Source organism: Xenopus tropicalis, chromosome 4 (assembly GCF_000004195.4).
Source record: "Xenopus tropicalis strain Nigerian chromosome 4, UCB_Xtro_10.0, whole genome shotgun sequence".
Classification (NCBI taxonomy): Eukaryota; Metazoa; Chordata; class Amphibia; order Anura; family Pipidae; genus Xenopus; species Xenopus tropicalis.
In genome coordinates, this window is record NC_030680.2 from 104,934,007 (window position 1) to 104,952,318 (window position 18,312).

An 18,312-nucleotide genomic window follows, 5' to 3' on the forward strand; every position below is an offset into this window, starting at 1 on the left:
CAATAAGAAACAAATACTGTAATAACATAAAAACCCAACATGATGTTTTTGCTATCAATGTAGCGTTATACTAGCTTAGTTATTAAGTGCAAGGTACTGTTTTATTATTAAAAAAAACCCCAAAAAATGCAACCAGTGAGTTTGTGTGTGGGGGCTTATACTATATACCAGGGCAGAAGTGCAAGAGCACTGATGGGCTTAAGAGTGCACCTTTTGTTCTCATGCAAGGATCAGTTCTACATAGGGGAATGAGTGCAATCTGCTCCTTGTGGTGGGTAAGGATAAAAAAAAAACTGGTGCCTACATGCCTCTTCTCCTGCCCCTCACAAAAACAGCATTTTGAAAAGTTGGCAATGTTGCATTCATGGGGCAACTGAAAGTCTGCTTTGCAGAGCATAGAGACCTGTTGCAGTTTATTTTTGCAAATGTGCTTCTTTTCGTATTTTTGCCCCCTGGTTTTCCACTCTGATATTGGTTTTTGGATAATGCATCTCATTATATTTTCAAAACAAACACTGTGTAATAATTATTTTGTGTTGTGGATTCTTCCTGATCTTGGCATCTCATTGTAACTCTTGCCCTGCAAGACAACCTTCTAATTGTTTTAGTGACATCGTACACAACGTAGAAAGTAATTGTTTTTGGTGGCACTGTATCCTGGGGGTCATTTGGAGGTGTTAAGCTTCACGGGCTATTGTTTTTTTTCAGTTATTATAATACATAACTCAGTAAGCTGGTTGAAAAAACAAGTAACTCACTAAACATAGAATGCGCCTTGAACCCTTAGCAAGTGGAACATAAATTGTATATGTCAAAAAAGGGGTAGTCACAGCATGTGCTCTTGGAACACAACACATGTAAGGCAATTGAGCTTTCTTGTCAATAAAGATTATTGCTTTTAATATACTTTTTTGGTGACTTACGCAATATTTTGAGCGCCTTCCCCTTTTTTGGTATATATTGTCTTTTTTCAACCCAAATTAAGTATTTATCTATTTAAAAAATGAATGACTAGGATTTCTCATTAAATCTTTAAACCTGGCCCTATATCACTCAGACTATCATAATTGTCATGTTTGCTCTCAAGTTACTAACACAAGTTCGAAAAAAAGTGAGCTTGTTATTTTAATATTTTATTTTAATGGTGCATCTTAATTACATTTAACCTATTTCATGAAATAGGCTAATAAAACCCTTGTACATGAGAAAATAATCCTGGATTATTTAATGATAATTATATTTACAGGTATGGAATCCATTATCCAGAAAGCTCTTTTTCTTAGTAATAATAAAACAGTACCTTGTGCTTGACCCTGACTAAGATAAAATTAATCCTTATTGGATGCAAAATAATCCTATTGGGTTTATTTCTTGTTTAGTGATTTTTAGTAGAGTTAGGGGCACATTTACTAATCCACGAACGTCCGAAAAGCGTCTGAATGCGTTTTTTTCATAATGATCGGTATTTTGTGTTTTTTTCGTAAATTGTCGTGACTTTTTTGTAGCCGTTACGACTTTTTCATAAATTGTCGCAACTTTTTCGTAGCCATTACGACTTGTGCGAATTGTCGCGACTTTTTCGTAGCCGTCGCGCCGAGTATGAAAGTTTCGGATTCATTCAAGCTACAGTATCGTGACTTGCCTTGGGCCAGGTTGGAGCTGCAGAGTGCCATTGAGTCCTATGGGAGGCTTCCAAAATCATGCAAAGTCTGAAAGGTTTGCCCGCCATTTACGAGCGCTCAATACGAAAAAGTCGCGACAATATACGAGCAAGTCGTAATGGCTACGGAAAAGTCACTACAATTCGCGCAAGTCGTAACGGCTACGAAAAAGTTGCGACAATTTACAAAAAAGTCGTGACGGCGATGAAAAAATCGCAAAAAATACGAAAAATTCGCGAAATGTTCGTTTCCAATCCGATTTTTTCCCATTCGTGATTCAGATTCGTGGATTAGTAAATGTGCCCCTTAAGGTTTGAAGATCCTAATTACAGAAAGATCTGGAAAACCCCAGGTCCCAAATTTACTGATAACATGTTCAATACATTTTATCATACTACAAATCTTATGCTGCTTCTGTACAATAACATTTGTTTTATTCAGTGTGGATGTAACAGAACTTGTTAAATGGTGACCAACAATGTAGAGACCAAGAAAATAACAGTTTAAAATGTTGTGATTTATTTATCTTAGACACAAGCATGGAGACACCAGTCAATTCTTTACATTCCTTGAATGGATTGTTTTCTGAGGTGCCAGATGTTAGTGTGTAAGTAGTTCTACACCACAGTTTCTTCCATTGTGAAATAATTACCTTTTATTGTTTTGTGTGAGGAAAAAGAAACAGAACTAAGATGGAAACTATTTATTTCCCAAGGGATTAATACAGTGAGACAAAAAAACCCTGTGTTACTATGGAACAATAGCAACCAAAACTCAGTCAAATAAGGTTGAAACAAGAATTACTAGGAGTACTAGTTTAGCAACAGCCTTTAGATACTATAATAAGTCAGACTCCATAATTAGTCAGATAAGTCAATAAGTTGCTGTAATATTAGTTCATACATACACGGAACTTTCCAGCTGAAATCGATAACTGGCAGACAAAGCAGAGAGTGTTAGTTAGTTAGAAAAAGAAAGTATTAATTTTATGTTACTCTTAATACTTAAAAATAGGTTGCAAAAGGAAGAACTTAAAATGTGGCTTAAGGCACCAGCTCCGGGCATTGCTGAAATTCCACTTACTCAGGATCTTCAAAATGAGTTATCAACAGGTAAACCCTAATATTCTTACAGAATACTATGTACCAAAAAAAATATTATCAGTAGTTTGCTAACTTAGACTAAAAGTGGCCATACACGTACAAATAACGATCTTTCCTGGGACCATTGGTGCGTGTATGGCCATCTTAAGCCAATAGTACTGAAATCTGCCCATTGTGCAACCACAGCTTAGAAACACTCTATTAGATTGTTATTTAGGTGTGAGTTTGCAAAATTACAAATGTGCATCAAATTGTTGTGAGGAAACTTCAGGCGACTTCGGAAAGCAGAATCGACACGTTTTCCTATCAGCGATTTACATTAGCGACGGTAGAAAAGCATACAGAGGAGATTAGTTGAGGGCCAACTAATCTCCTCATCGCCACTGCTAGAGGAGATTAATCGAGGGCCAACTAATCTCCTCATGTGTCATTGTCCTAAACCTAACTAAAAAAACCTGTCAACTATTGTTAGTTTGTGTATCAGATACATGTATATCAGATATATTATAGCCGTCATTCTGCAGTCTGCAATGCAATGGCAATTTCCTACTTCATGCTCATTGTGCTGCAGGAACCAGACACCACATAGTCCATAGTAACATACAGTGGAGGAAATAATTATTTGACCCCTCACTGATTTTGTAAGTTTGTCCAATGACAAAGAAATGAAAAGTCTCAGAACAGTATCATTTCAATGGTAGGTTTATTTTAACAGTGGCAGATAGCACATCAAAAGGAAAATCGAAAAAATAACTTTAAAAGATAGCAACTGATTTGCATTTCATTGAGTGAAATAAGTTTTTGAACCCCTACCAACCATTAAGAGTTCTGGCTCCCACAGAGTGGTTAGACACTTCTACTCAATTAGTCAACCTCATTAAGGACACCTGTCTTAACTAGTCACCTGTATAAAAGACACCTGTCCACAGAATCAATCAATCAAGCAGACTCCAAACTCTCCAACATGGGAAAGACCAAAGAGCTGTCCAAGGATGTCAGAGACAAAATTGTAGACCTGCACAAGGCTGGAATGGGCTACAAAACCATTAGCAAGAAGCTGGGAGAGAAGGTGACAACTGTTGGTGCGATTGTTCGAAAATGGAAGGAGCACAAAATGACCATCAATCGACCTCACTCTGGGGCTCCACGCAAGATCTCACCTCGTGGGGTGTCAATGATTCTGAGAAAGGTGAAAAAGCATCCTAGAACTACACGGGAGGAGTTAGTTAATGACCTCCAATTAGCTGGGACCACAGTCACCCGTCTGAAGTTTGACAATGAACACCTGAATGATTCTGTGAGTGACTGGGAGAAGGTGCTGTGGTCTGATGAGACCAAAATAGAGCTCTTTGGCATTAACTCAACTCGCTGTGTTTGGAGGAAGAAAAATGCTGCCTATGACCCCCAAAACACCGTCCCCACTGTCAAGCATGGGGGTGGAAACATTTTGCTTTGGGGGTGTTTTTCTGCTAAGGGCACAGGACAACTTATTCGCATTAACGGGAAAATGGACGGAGCCATGTATCGTGAAATCCTGAACGACAACCTCCTTCCCTCTGCCAGGAAACTGAAAATGGGTCGTGGATGGGTGTTCCAGCACGACAATGACCCAAAACATAGAGCAAAGGCAACAAAGGAGTGGCTCAAGAAGAAGCACATTAAGGTCATGGAGTGGCCTAGTCAGTCTCCGGACCTTAATCCAATAGAAAACCTATGGAGGGAGCTCAAGCTCAGAGTTGCACAGAGACAGCCTCGAAACCTTAGGGATTTAGAGATGATCTGCAAAGAGGAGTGGACCAACATTCCTCCTAAAATGTGCGCAAACTTGGTCATCAATTACAAGAAACGTTTGACCTCTGTGCTTGCAAACAAGGGTTTTTCCACTAAGTATTAAGTCTTTTTTTGTTAGAGGGTTCAAAAACTTATTTCACTCAATGAAATGCAAATCAGTTGCTATCTTTTATTTAAAGTTATTTTTCGATTTTCCTTTTGATGTGCTATCTGCCACTGTTAAAATAAACCTACCATTGAAATGATACTGTTCTGAGACTTTTCATTTCTTTGTCATTGGACAAACTTACAAAATCAGTGAGGGGTCAAATAATTATTTCCTCCACTGTATATCCATCAAAGAATATTAACTTGGTGAGCAGAAACGTATACTGCCACCTGGAAGTTGTGTTTTTGTGATTTTCACTTTTTTATGGACCTGAAGAAGGCTGATAAAACATGTAGTGCCTCATTTCCTACAGTTAACACTATGGCCTTTTCCCTTATGGGTTACTTTCTTTAATGGAATTTTTTTTTACTGTTAGATCAGGATTTACTTCAATTAGAATTCTTATTTTTTAGCACTACTATATTAATCCCACTGTCTATCCATTTCTTTTCTTTTTTTTGTTAAAGCAGAGGTAATGGCACTAAAGAAGTTTCAGCAACCATTTAAAGAAAGTAATGAAACAGAAAGTAAAGCTTCTGTTTCATGTGCCTCCCAGTGTGGAAACAAAACAAAAAAAACAAGCTTGGAGGGCATGACATTACCATTTTCATGGATTACAAATGATGTTTCCCAATGTATAGATTTAACGCAGGATGAACATATCTGTTCATTAAGCCCAGTTACAGATACTGAGGAAAATATGAGTGCATTCAAAAAAAGGTATAGTTTTTCTTTGTATCTTTTGTTTCAAATGTCTGTCAGTGTTGAAATCATTTCAATTATTTATTTTGCATTACGTCTCTATTACAGTTAGGTTTATATTTTATTGTGAGGTTAACTCTAGCTATGTTTACATTGCAGCTACATGGCCATACAGTAGGCATGTACATCCTAGTTAGCCCATATCCAAATAAGTATTAGCTTATATTAATATATAATAACTGCAACCAACTGTTCTGTAATCTTAATGCTGAAACAAGGAGTTGTGGTGGCCTTTAGCATTAATGTCATTCTATAAAAAGGGTATATTTATAAACAGCTTGAAAAAAAACATATCTTATGGCACACAGGGCATTTTGTGTCAGTATATGGTTAGCGTTATTTAAAAAAAAAAAAAAGTCTGACAGATACAGTAGCTATTAATTTATTAGTCAGATTTCATATTCAGTTTTCTTTTTGCCATTTTGTTTATTTATGTTTATCCTGTTTAAACAGCTTGTTTGGGAAATATGATTGTTCTTTAAACAGTGAAGACCAATGTCTTATAGTGGAAAATGGGAGTTCTAATTTTGTAACCTCAAAAGAAGCACAAAAAGAAGCAATGAAAGCAGATTTTGACATATGCCCACCTCAGCAAATGGCTTTCGATTTATTTAATGAAACTGTAGTTCAAAAGGACATGCTGAATAAGGAGAAATTTTCTCACTCTGCTTCTTCAAATATCTCTAACAAAGGTGCCTACAATATTTAATTTCATTTTGTTTAAAGGCAATTCATTTAGTATGTTACAAAGTAGCCTGCAATTAAAATGCTGTCTGGTTGTTGGTAGTCACTGGCCCTTAGAAACCAAAAAGAATGGCTCTGAGAGGCTACAACTTAATTATTAATGTTAGTTTTTATTACTTTCCTTTCTATTTAGGACCTCTCATAGTCACCTTCCACTCTCTTACAGTATTTTAACAACTGTTTGATTGTTAGGTAAATTTGGACCCTAGCAACCGGATAGCTGCTGAAATTCCAAACTAGAGACCTGCTGAAAATCATCTTAGAACTTCACTGATATTATAGGGGAATGCTGGCAAAAAAGGCTAATTGAAAACACAGCAGCAGCAGGAAGAACCCCCTAACTTAACCATAAAAGTTGATCCCTAAAATTGAGTAACGGCCATGTTAACAGGGCTAGATTGTATTGAAAGTGGAAATTAACATAGCTGAAAACCATAAATAAATTAAGACGAATTGAAAATTATCTCAGAATATCAATATATACGTCATAATAAAATTTAATTTAAAGGTGAAAAAACCCTTTAAGTCTGAACTACCGGTAATCCTACAGGTATAAATTTTCTGTCATATAGAATTATTGCTAAATATGAAACAATTAAAAAAATGAAGTATTTCTTTAATGCTGTGTTTTCCTGTCTGTAAACGGTGACTTATATTTTACTTAATGCTGCAGATGATGCACAATATGGAATTGTTACACCTGTCACAGAAATCCGTATCCATTTTTTGAAGGATAACATTCCAACTGCTTCAATGAGGATGCTTTGGTGGTGAAATTCATGTTGTGTTCCTAGTCTGTTTTTGTTCTGTAGAAAGCTAATCTCCCTGCTACAGTCCAGACAAGCAAGGTATTGCTAGTCTTATAGGTCTAGGTGCATAATAATTAGTCCCTTGTGGCAACTACTTAGGCTCATAAGAGAAGGTGAGGTGAGTGGTAGTCCCTGATGTTTACAGAGGCAAGATTGAGATGTGTGAGATTGTAAAACTGAAGTGATCCTGTGCAGTTGGTTGCACATACATGAAAGGGCAAACATTGATAAATCTGCCCAACGTATTCCATACAATATGTATTTGAAACAATTTTTATGATTGTAATGTTTTAGGTCATAGGTACTGTGTTTTAGGATTTATACATAAAATTATCACCAGAATATTGTTTTATGTTTTTTTGAGCTTCACTGTAAATTGCCTTAAAAGCAAAATAAGCTAAGCAATTCCGGACTGTCTTCAAAGAATTTCCATACTTTAATTATATACAGTCGAAAGCATTGGAGCATGTAAGTATTGTTTACTTGTTATTACCTATTAATTTAGGTATAGCTCAAATAATCACCACTCCAACAATGGTAAAAATAGGTGAATTAATTTACCTTATTTTTGATATTTTAATATGTACAGTGGTGTGAAAAACTATTTGCCCCCTTCCTGATTTCTTATTCTTTTGCATGTTTGTCACACACAATGTTTCTGATCATCAAACACATTTAACTATTAGTCAAAGATAACACAAGTAAACACAAAATGCAGTTTTTAAATGAGGGTTTTTATTATTTAGGGAGAAAAAAAATCCAAACCTACATGGCCCTGTGTGAAAAAGTAATTGCCCCCTGAACCTAATAACTGGTTGGGCCACCCTTAGCAGCAATAACTGCAATCAAGCGTTTGCGATAACTTGCAACAAGTCTTTTACAGCGCTCTGGAGGAATTTTGGCCCACTCATCTTTGCAGAATTGTTGTAATTCAGCTTTATTTGAGGGTTTTCTAGCATGAACCGCCTTTTTAAGGTCATGCCACAACATCTCAATAGGATTCAGGTCAGGACTTTGACTAGGCCACTCCAAAGTCTTCATTTTGTTTTTCTTCAGCCATTCAGAGGTGGATTTGTTGGTGTGTTTTGGGTCATTGTCCTGCTGCAGCACCCAAGATCGCTTCAGCTTGAGTTGACGAACAGATGGCCGGACATTCTCCTTCAGGATTTTTTGGTAGACAGTAGAATTCATGGTTCCATCTATCACAGCAAGCCTTCCAGGTCCTGAAGCAGCAAAACAACCCCAGACCATCACACTACCACCACCATATTTTACTGTTGGTATGATGTTCTTTTTCTGAAATGCTGTGTTACTTTTACGCCAGATGTAACGGGACACGCACCTTCCAAAAAGTTCAACTTTTGTCTCGTCGGTCCACAAGGTATTTTCCCAAAAGTCTTGGCAATCATTGAGATGTTTTTTAGCAAAATTGAGACAAGCCTTAATGTTCTTTTTGCTTAAAAGTGGTTTGCGCCTTGGAAATCTGCCATGCAGGCCATTTTTGCCCAGTCTCTTTCTTATGGTGGCGTCGTGAACACTGACCTTAATTGAGGCAAGTGAGGCCTGCAGTTCTTTAGAGGTTGTCCTGGGGTCTTTTGTGGCCTCTCGGATGAGTTGTCTCTGCGCTCTTGGGGTAATTTTGGTCGGCCGGCCACTCCTGGGAAGGTTCACCACTGTTCCATGTTTTTGCCATTTGTGGATAATGGCTCTCACTGTGGTTCGCTGGAGTCCCAAAGCTTTAGAAATGGCTTTATAACCTTTACCAGACTGATAAATCTCAATTACTTTTGTTCTCATTTGTTCCTGAATTTCTTTGGATCTTGGCATGATGTCTAGCTTTTGAGGTGCTTTTGGTCTACTTCTCTGTGTCAGGTAGCTCCTATTTAAGTGATTTCTTGATTGAAACAGGTGTGGCAGTAATCAGTGGGGGTGGGGGTGACTACAGAAATTGGGGGTGACTACAGAAATTGAACTCAGGTGTGATAAACCACAGTTAAGTTATTTTTTAACAAGGGGGGCAATCACTTTTTCACACAGGGCCATGTAGATTTGGAGTTTTTTTTCTCCCTTAATAATGTAAACCTTCATTTAAAAACTGCATTTTGTGTTCAATTATGTTATCTTTGACTAATAGTTAACGGTTTTTGATGAGCAGAAACATTTAAGTGTGACAAACATGCAAAAGAATAAGAAATCAGGAAGGGGGCAAATAGTTTTTCACACCACTGTATGTATGTATTATAATTTCCTTTTTAAATTATTGACTGAGCTACAGCTACATTTTTTTTGTATAATTGATGGGTAAGCTAAGAAAATAAATGGGTAATAGCAAGATATAGCTAAATGTTGAATATATGGTACTAGCAATATGGACTAGAAACTGTGGTCCCCTGGACATTACATCAAGAAATGTGGTAATATGCAGACACTTTTCCCACACAGTCTCTCACCTATTATGGTCTGCTTCCTCAATTGTTAAGCCACTGGAGACTTCTTAGAAGGAGCTTTTGCAGGTCCCATCTAGTCTGTTCAGAAAGTGAAATACATTTATGGGTGAGCAAGAGCAGGGTGCTCCTAATATGTAAGGTAACTATAACATAATGGCATAATGACACACTAAAAATGGCACATTGAAATGAAAACCTAACTTTCAATACTACACCAATTAAGAGACAGAGATTCTGTAATAGTTTAAAATATTTGATGTATATATGCATCAACAATTCTTTGTTTTGCTATTAATAAGAACTTCATATTTCATGAAGAAATTAACAAATCCTTTCAGATATGAAAAAAAAAATGACTGTTATTAACACCTTGGATTTAAAGGAAAACTATACCCCCAAACAATGTAGGTCTCTATATAAATATATTGCATAAACCAGCTCATATGTAAAAACCCTGCTTCATCTAAATAAACTATTTTCATAAAAATTTACATTTTTAGTAGTATGTGCTGTTGGGTAATGCTAAATAGAAAATTGCCATTTTAAGAATTAAGGGCCATCTACTGGGATCATAGGATTTACAGTGCACACAAACAAGCCAAGGCACATATACATGGTAGGCAACATCAGCCAGTTAATGGACAGAGTTCTGTCTTTTGCTCCCACACTACTTCCTGTTACAGTTCGAGCTGCATTATTTCCTTTCATGTGATCTCTGAGGGAGCACACAGCCCATCACTAAATGGTGCCTCAAGAGAAAGGATGTAAAAGGGAAATCGTAAAGAGGCAATGCTTTTGACCCAGCTGTGCTTCACCTTCCCCAATTGTCTGATTTACCAGACTTTGCTTTGTTGCAAAATAGACACAATTGCAAAGACATTTTTTAAGTCTGTCTGTCTGGCATCATTTCCGGTGTCCAAGGGATGTGTGCACCCTACTCTTTTGGCACAACAGAACTGAGGCAATTCCCCTGTGACAATACGTGCAGCAGAACAGACTGCAAGAAGGACTGAGCGGCACTAAGCACAAATATACAGAATTATGGAAAAGATAGCTTTTTGTAGCCTTCCCCTAAACCATGATAATGAACAATCAGATGTTTTGAGAGTTGCTTTAAGGAACCCAAGCTGTCACTCTTCAGAGGAAAGTCAAACAGAAGCACAACTTGCAATTGGCCACCTTAAGTACCTTTTCTCATGATTGGACACACCTACCTATAAAGTTCAAGGCTTAAAGAGCTAATCCAGCCAATTTGGTGTTGCCAGTAATCACTATTGAGCAGTTACATACATTCAAATTAGTAAAATTACCAAAATTTTTGCACAGCCAGTTTTTCAGCTTTAATTCCATACAACTAAATACTGCTTCACTTAAAATCTTTGTTCATAAAACACCCCAGTACTCAGATATCCCTGGGAAATGAAAGACATACCACTGTTATGTTTTTGTTGAAAGTGGAATATATTATTATGCAGGCTGAGAGGGGTTCCCAAACTATTTCATATGACTGTATATATACACACATACTTTCCAACAATTTCTATAGGTATAATTTGTAACCCTTTTCTGTAGCTTCTTTATTCAGACAGAAACTTTGTGCTTTGTGCTCCAACTGGATCTGGAAAGACAGTTATATTTGAACTTGCAATTATTCGATTGCTAATGCAAGTGCCAATGCCTTGGACAAATGTTAAAATAGTATACAGTAAGTATAATTTTAACAGTCTTAGAAATAATGCCATGATATTTACAATTAATGAAATATCTGACAAAATATCTAGCATAAATGAATTTAATAAAAATTATTTTGAAAGAAATCCTGCATTTGGGAAACAGTTACCTATATAACCATAAATGATTTGCAGAGTTACTGTTTAATCCCAGACTTAACCTTAAAGGATGTCAAGCCCAAAAATATTTTGTTGCCTAATAAAAGAAAATATAATTCTAGGCAACTTTCCAATGTGAATGTATTAAAAAAAAATAGTGCTTTAAAGGACAAGGAAAGGCTAAGTCACTTGGGGGTGCCAAAATGTTAGGGAACATTAGGGAACATTAAAGACACTTGGGGGTGCCTAACATTTTGGCACCCCCAAGTGACTTTGCCTTTCCTTGTCCTTTAAAGCACTAAAAGTTATTTGTAAATGTAATTGCTATAGAAAGGAGCATTTGCTTAACTCCTCGTTGTTATTTTTTAAACAATATTGCAAGTGCCAGTCTCCTCCAGCAAGGCAGGTCTGCAAAATATGCTGCCTTGTGTTACGTTGTTTCAAATGCCAGAGCCACCAGGGCAGAGAATAGAAAGGACAGTCAGCTTTTAATAGCAGTTATATGTACAAATAACTCAAAAACAGAAAAAAGTAAAGCACAACATTAAAGGCTGGATAGTAAGCATAAAGGAATTGGGTTTGGAAATATCCGTTGTTTTAGGATGTTCATAAAAAGTTAAATATCCGTAACTTCTGTATATGCATCATTTTTTATATACAGTTTGACAGCATTGTGCATCCATTTTCATAATCTATTCTGGAAATCTAGTCTGTGGGCCAAATTTATCAACATTAGAATTCAAGATTTTACATTTCAAGTGCAGCAAAAATCATAAATTCATAAATAAAAAACAGCATTTTTAAAATGTGTTAAGCATAAAAAATAGCATCTATAAGCTGATAAAGTCATATAGTCAGTTAGAATTGTATTATCTAATTTCAAGCTATTTTTCAATTCCAGTTTTTTATTAATTCAAAATTTGGTAGACTAATTAAAAAATGATGGGTAGAATGTAATTTCACTGCATTAGAGGTTTTTAAATAATCTCTATTAATGTGATTGAAACAGGTTAAGACAAGGAATCACAATGTTCCACCTGGGTTTGGATGGCCATTTGTGATTTTTATATGCTGCACACTTAGATCACAGTCTTAGAAATCTAATATTATAATAATCTTAGATAAAGGGTGAAAAGTAAAATGTATCGCGGATCACTTTTAATTATTGTGTGTAGCAGTATCATTAGGATACATTTCTAAAGCACTTTAGCCTGCAGAGACTGATATGAGTGTTTGTGTTGAGTGAATGCTATAGGGATGTTGAATCTGCATTATTCAGTTGTTTACTTTGAACTTGGGAATTGTCAAAATAAATGATACCCATTAGTTGTATCTGGTATAGTTTTGCAGTACTAACCTTAAAAGTAAAATAACTTTAACCCTTCTTGTGCCATCGCCTCCATGTTTATGCACCATTTGTTGACAGTTAACATAACAAAGCATAATTAGAAACCACAGCACTGAAACTATGGTATGGTTTACTCTACTTTTCTGGCTGGAAACCTGAAGACTAAAGTTTTTATTCTAATGCATTGTTATTTATTTCTGCTTAAATGTGAAAAAGGTGTGATTATGCATTGTCTTTTCTGCAGGATTTGGCATTTGGCTAATTGCAAAGAATATGAATTTGGTGCATCTATTTGTGTTAATCATACATATCCTTTTTTTAAATAGTGGCACCAATCAAAGCTTTATGTGGTCAGAGATATGATGACTGGAAAGCAAAATTTGGACCAGTTGGTTTGAATTGCAAAGAGTTAACTGGTGATACTGAAATGGATGATCTTTTTGAAATTCAGCATGCACACATCATCATGACAACTCCAGTATGTATGCACTTTATTGTTCTTAAAGGAGAAGGAAAGGCTAAGTCACTTGGGGGTGCTAAAATGTTAAGGACCCCCAAGTGACTTTAATTGCTTACCTTGTACCCCGGGCTGGTGCCCCTGTTAGGAGAAAACAGCACCAGCCCGGGGTACCTGTAGCGATGCGCTTCCTCCTTCCGCCTTCGTTTCGCTGCGACTACACAATAGGCACATGCGCAGTAGAGTGAAAAGTCGACTTCTCTGTTAAAGTTCGGCTTTTCACTCTACTGCGCATGCGCGCGCTCGTGAAGCCAGAAGGAGGAAGCGCTGCAGGTACCCCGGGCTGGTGCTGTTCTCTCTGACCAGGGGCACTAGCCTGGGGGAAAAGGTATGCGATTCAAGTCATTTGGGGGTGCCTAACATTTTGGCACCCCCAAGTGACTTTGCCTTTCCTTCTCCTTTAAAAGAAAGTCTTTTGCTTATCAATCTGTGACAGCATTAAATATCCAAATTTGTATAAAGTTTGTGTGTGTGGGGAGTTACTAGCACAACACACAAAAATGGGGTGCAAACATTTGTACATAATGTATTAAGCTCTTGCATGTTGTTTTGTCTAGAATGCATACTTCTTTTCCAACTGTAGCATAAAGTTTGCCAGGGCGCAAGGGAGCTCTGTACTTTACATCTGTCACTAGCTATGCATTGAGTCTGAGGTTCCATTTATGCACTTTGTCAGTGTTTTTTTCCCCATCTTGAAATAAGCATGCCATCCAGTTGCATGTAAGGAAACACCCACGACCCATCCGCGTTTTCATCTGGCACATGATCAGGAACATGAATCATCTAATCATGCAGATATGCTTCTATTCCAGTTAACAAAAACTTGTGGCATCTTGTGGCAGGTGCATTGACAATGGAATTCTGGTGAAAATGCTGAAAGTACATGATGGATTGTCCCTTTCTTTGTAATTTGCTCTTTGACTCCATTCCTAAATGAGCCCCGGGAAGTATTACGTGGTCCCATTATAAGACTTTGTGTGAAAGTCTAAATAATATCATTTTAAAACCCTACTATAACTAACATAGATTAAAAGTGCTTTTTAACTCATCTGCAAGGAAATGCATGGATAATCTGTGTAAAAAACATAAAGAAGATTTAAACAACTATAAAACATTTAATATATAAGGCTAATATGACACAGAACATTTTGACTGCCACTGCAGAAAACAGTGGTAGTCAAAACAATCTTCTCTCTTTGCCACTTTTTTCCATAGTAATTTATGTGAGATGCATTCCCTAAACTACATGTTGTGGTTACAGAACCACAACATAAAATTGCTCACTTTAGCACCATAATTTCTGGCTATCCCCAATGACTATGATTAAATAAACAACTTCCGATTATAATACAACTAAATAAAGCACATCTAGGGGCTGATTTACTAAGACACGAATTCGAATCCGAATTGGAAAACGAACATTTTGTGACTTTTTCGTATTTTTTGCGATTTTTTCGGCGCCTTTACGACTTTTCGGAAATTGTCGCGACTTTTTCGTTACCAATACGATTTTCTCGAAAAAACGCAAGTTTTTCGTAGCCATTACGATTCGCTCGTATCTTGTCGCGACTTTTTCGTATTGAGCACTCATAAGCGGCGGGCGAAACTTTCAGCATGATTTTGGCACCCTGCAGCTCCAACCTGGCCCAAGAAAAGTCACCATACTGAAGCTTGAATGAATCCGAACGCTATGAAAAAATCGCAACATTTTGCGCAACTTTCGGAATGGCTACGAAAAAGGCGCGACTTTTTGCGCAAGTTTTAACGCTACAAAAAAATCGGCAGATTTTGCGGAACATTCGGAATGGCAACGAAAAAGTCGCGATAATTTTCCAAAAAATCGCCAAATACCGATCATTACAAAAAAAACGCAATCGGACGCATTCGGCCCGTTCGTGGGTAAGTAAATGTGCCCCTTAGTGTAACAATGCTAAAAAGAAAATTTGCAGTTATACTTACCTACAACAGTTTATTATCCATTGCTTATGTGTTTATTATAGAGACTTTATATAGTATATTAACTTTACTAAAAATAACTGAAACATTAATAGGCATATTTATAAATGTTCACATTTGTGAATTCGAGTTAGTTTTTTTAAGTCGAATAAACTCGCTTATTGAAAGCTTGCTTATTTATTAATAAGAAAACTTGTTCAAATAAAAAACTAAAATACCTCGACTTTTTAGAGTTTAGAAACTCGAAAAACTTGAAAAATTTGAGTTTGCAAATATGGCTTGACATTGCCTAGGGCAAATCCCATTGACTGCTATTTTTACATTCAAGTTTTTCAGTTTTTTTCATTAAATACCAGACGTTTGAGTTTTTTAAACATAATTCAATTTCATGTTTTTTAGTGCAATAAAACTTGAATTGTGCAAAAAAACTCAGAATTGATCGTTGCTAAATCCTCCCCCTAAATACTCCCAATAGAATTGTTTTGCCACTATTATGGATTCATGAAGCTTGGTTAATCTCAAGTACAATGTACAGGAAAAGGGGTCCGAAATTAGTATTACTAACTGGTGCAGTATTATTAAGAATACTTAATATGTCTATCTAATTGTTATTTTTTACATTTTATATTTTCCTTTGATAGGAAAAATGGGATAGTATGACGAGAAAATGGAAAGATAATACTTTGGTTCAGCTTGTACGTTTGTTTCTGATTGATGAGGTAATGTTACCATGTTAGGATTTTGAAAACATTAAAGCTTGATATCATCAGTGCTCTTATTTAGGTTTTCTTTAAAGTTGTTTGTTTGGGTGAACCAACATAGGGAACTTCAGCAAAGAACTTGTTGCGCTTAAAGACACCTGCCTCCTGTTCCGAATAAAGTGCAAGTGTGTCTGTTGACCCAGAGAAACCCTGGAGATACCACCACTCTCAGAGATGGTTTCCAATGCAGGCTGCATCAAGGTTTAGTGCACTTGTGTTTAGCTCAAATGCATCTTATTCATGTCAAAGTGCAAGTGCGACTGTGTCAGTCTTGGTGCAACAACCCCAATTGTATTCATTATGATGATGTTCTTATTGGAAAAAAAGTAGGTAAAAAAATGGCAATTTAGTTATAGGCATCAATATATATGACTGGGAACATACAATAGAGTGCATTCAACTACAGAATCCCCTGATAAAAATGGGCAGTGTATTACATCACACACAAAAACATTTAAATTTTGTTTTTAAATAAACATCACCAAAAATAAGGTGATGAACCGGTTACTCTATGTATACTCTGCATACATTAACAGCCAGTTCACTTGGTGCTAATGTAGAATGGTTTATATCTTTGCTATTTCGTATTTCGTATTTTTTTCATTCACACAAAGGCTGGCATCTAGAGGTTTTTGTTATAGTGCCTGAGTAAAGGCAAAAGTAAGGGGCATACAAGGGACCTTTGTGCTATGTACTGGCAGGCCCAGTTCAAAAATCAGCGATGTATCTGACAAACTTAGAGAAGATGATGGTGAAAAAGGCTTGTTGCATGTCTGGGGAAGAAATTTTTTTTTTTAAATTTTTAGAATCCCTGTAGTTCTCTCATTTAGGTGGATCAGAAAACCCATTCTCTGGGTATACCTTGCCAAGAAACCTTAAGATAAAGTGAGCCAGTGCTCCATGTGCTCAGGAGTATACAACAAATAGAAAGAGTAAATTTTAAAAATATAGGGACTGATTTACAAAAGGCTGAAAAAGCAAGTGTTATTTTTAGCATGCGTTAAAAATCTTAGCACTTCTTATATTTGGAGAATTGATGATCAATTCACAAAAAGGACACTTGTCTGAATTAAGAAGCTATTTTATTGTCGTTCTTTTCGTGCTATTACATATTTTTAAGCAATATTTTAAAGCATGCAATATGTTGATGAGTTCATGTTGAATAGTTAATTTGAGCTATTTCATAGCACCTAACACATTTGGGATGCCACTGATACAATAGAACTCTCTTTTTACAGTGTTCCAGTCATTTCTATTGATGGGAAACTTTATATAATTCCAGACACTGAACGTATTGCATCCAGGACCTGCCCAAGGCAACGTGACAGTGTGGGCTGTGACACTTCACCATAAATCCCTCCAACTTTCTGAGGGCTGTTAAAAATAGCTTGCTGTATTTAAACTCATTATTTAGAAACTGAAAACATATACTTAGACATATTAGGGCTGATTTAAAAAAGCAATTACATGGATGCAAAATTGAGCACATGTTGGTGCTGTTTTGGTAAATTGCATGCAAGTTGCAGTGGATGCAACTTAGCATTCCCCACAATTACGCTGGAATTCTGGAGGAAACACAGAATTTTTCACTTTTACACCAAGTTATTTGTTTTTATATGTCTGTCAGAAGATTTCTAACCTGATTGCTGCCCCTTGTTTTTGGTGTTTCTCACACGTGAAGCTGTTTGGTAATTTTTCCATGACTGAGGTATTACCACTATCGATTGAACATTATATAGAAATAAATTTGTTTTATGCCTTGTAACCCTTTAATGAGACAAGAATAACTTAGGGCAAGTATGTTCTTATATATTATGAGTTCTTACATGTAAGGATTTCTGAAAATGCTTAATATTTATACAGGTGCATATTTTGAAGGAAGAAAATCGAGGTGCAACACTTGAGGTTGTCGTCAGCAGAATGAAAACAATCTATTCTCTTTCTCATTTGTCAGAAGATAGAAAGGCATTCATACCGATGAGATTTGTGGCAGTTTCTGCAACCATTCCTAATGTGGAAGATGTATGTTTTTATTAGTGTTGAAATGTTCTGCAAAAACTTATCCTGCATTTTAAAACATTATTTACTATAGGCGCAAAAGTGGTTTCATATAACCAAAGAAGAACAGAATGAAAACACAAAATAATCAATTACAGTGAGAGTGAAAGCTGCAACCTAAAAAACAATAGTGGAAAAAAATAACCCAAGAGAGAAAAATATCTGCTAATGGTCCATGGGACAAATACACACAAATTTAATACTACAAACATATTACTATAGCAAGCAGTCAACACACCAATAGAAGCAAAATGTGCCAATAGCAGGAGTTAACCTGCAGAGCTGTGCACCTAGTCAGTGGCGAGTACGGTTTCAAGTTGCCCATGACATACTTCATTGTCTTATTAGTTGTGTATTGATTTACTGTCATACAGGCCA

The 18,312-nt window shown here is 36.4% G+C and overlaps 1 protein-coding gene across 4 annotated transcripts in view; it reads left to right on the forward strand.

Annotated features, from left to right (window-relative positions):
* Window positions 1-18,312, forward strand: part of hfm1 (HFM1, ATP-dependent DNA helicase homolog) — a 60,998-nt gene that overhangs the window by 4,177 nt on the left and 38,509 nt on the right. For 2 of the 4 annotated variants that reach the window (XM_031900196.1, XM_031900197.1), the window contains exons 2-11: window positions 2,193-2,268; window positions 2,676-2,773; window positions 5,171-5,423; window positions 5,919-6,157; window positions 6,883-6,924; window positions 7,416-7,486; window positions 11,038-11,170; window positions 12,969-13,120; window positions 15,757-15,834; window positions 17,740-17,898. In XM_031900196.1, coding sequence (XP_031756056.1) covers window positions 2,201-2,268; window positions 2,676-2,773; window positions 5,171-5,423; window positions 5,919-6,157; window positions 6,883-6,924; window positions 7,416-7,486; window positions 11,038-11,170; window positions 12,969-13,120; window positions 15,757-15,834; window positions 17,740-17,898 — 1,293 coding nt within the window. In that variant the 5' untranslated portion in view covers window positions 2,193-2,200. 4 annotated transcript variants of the gene reach the window in all.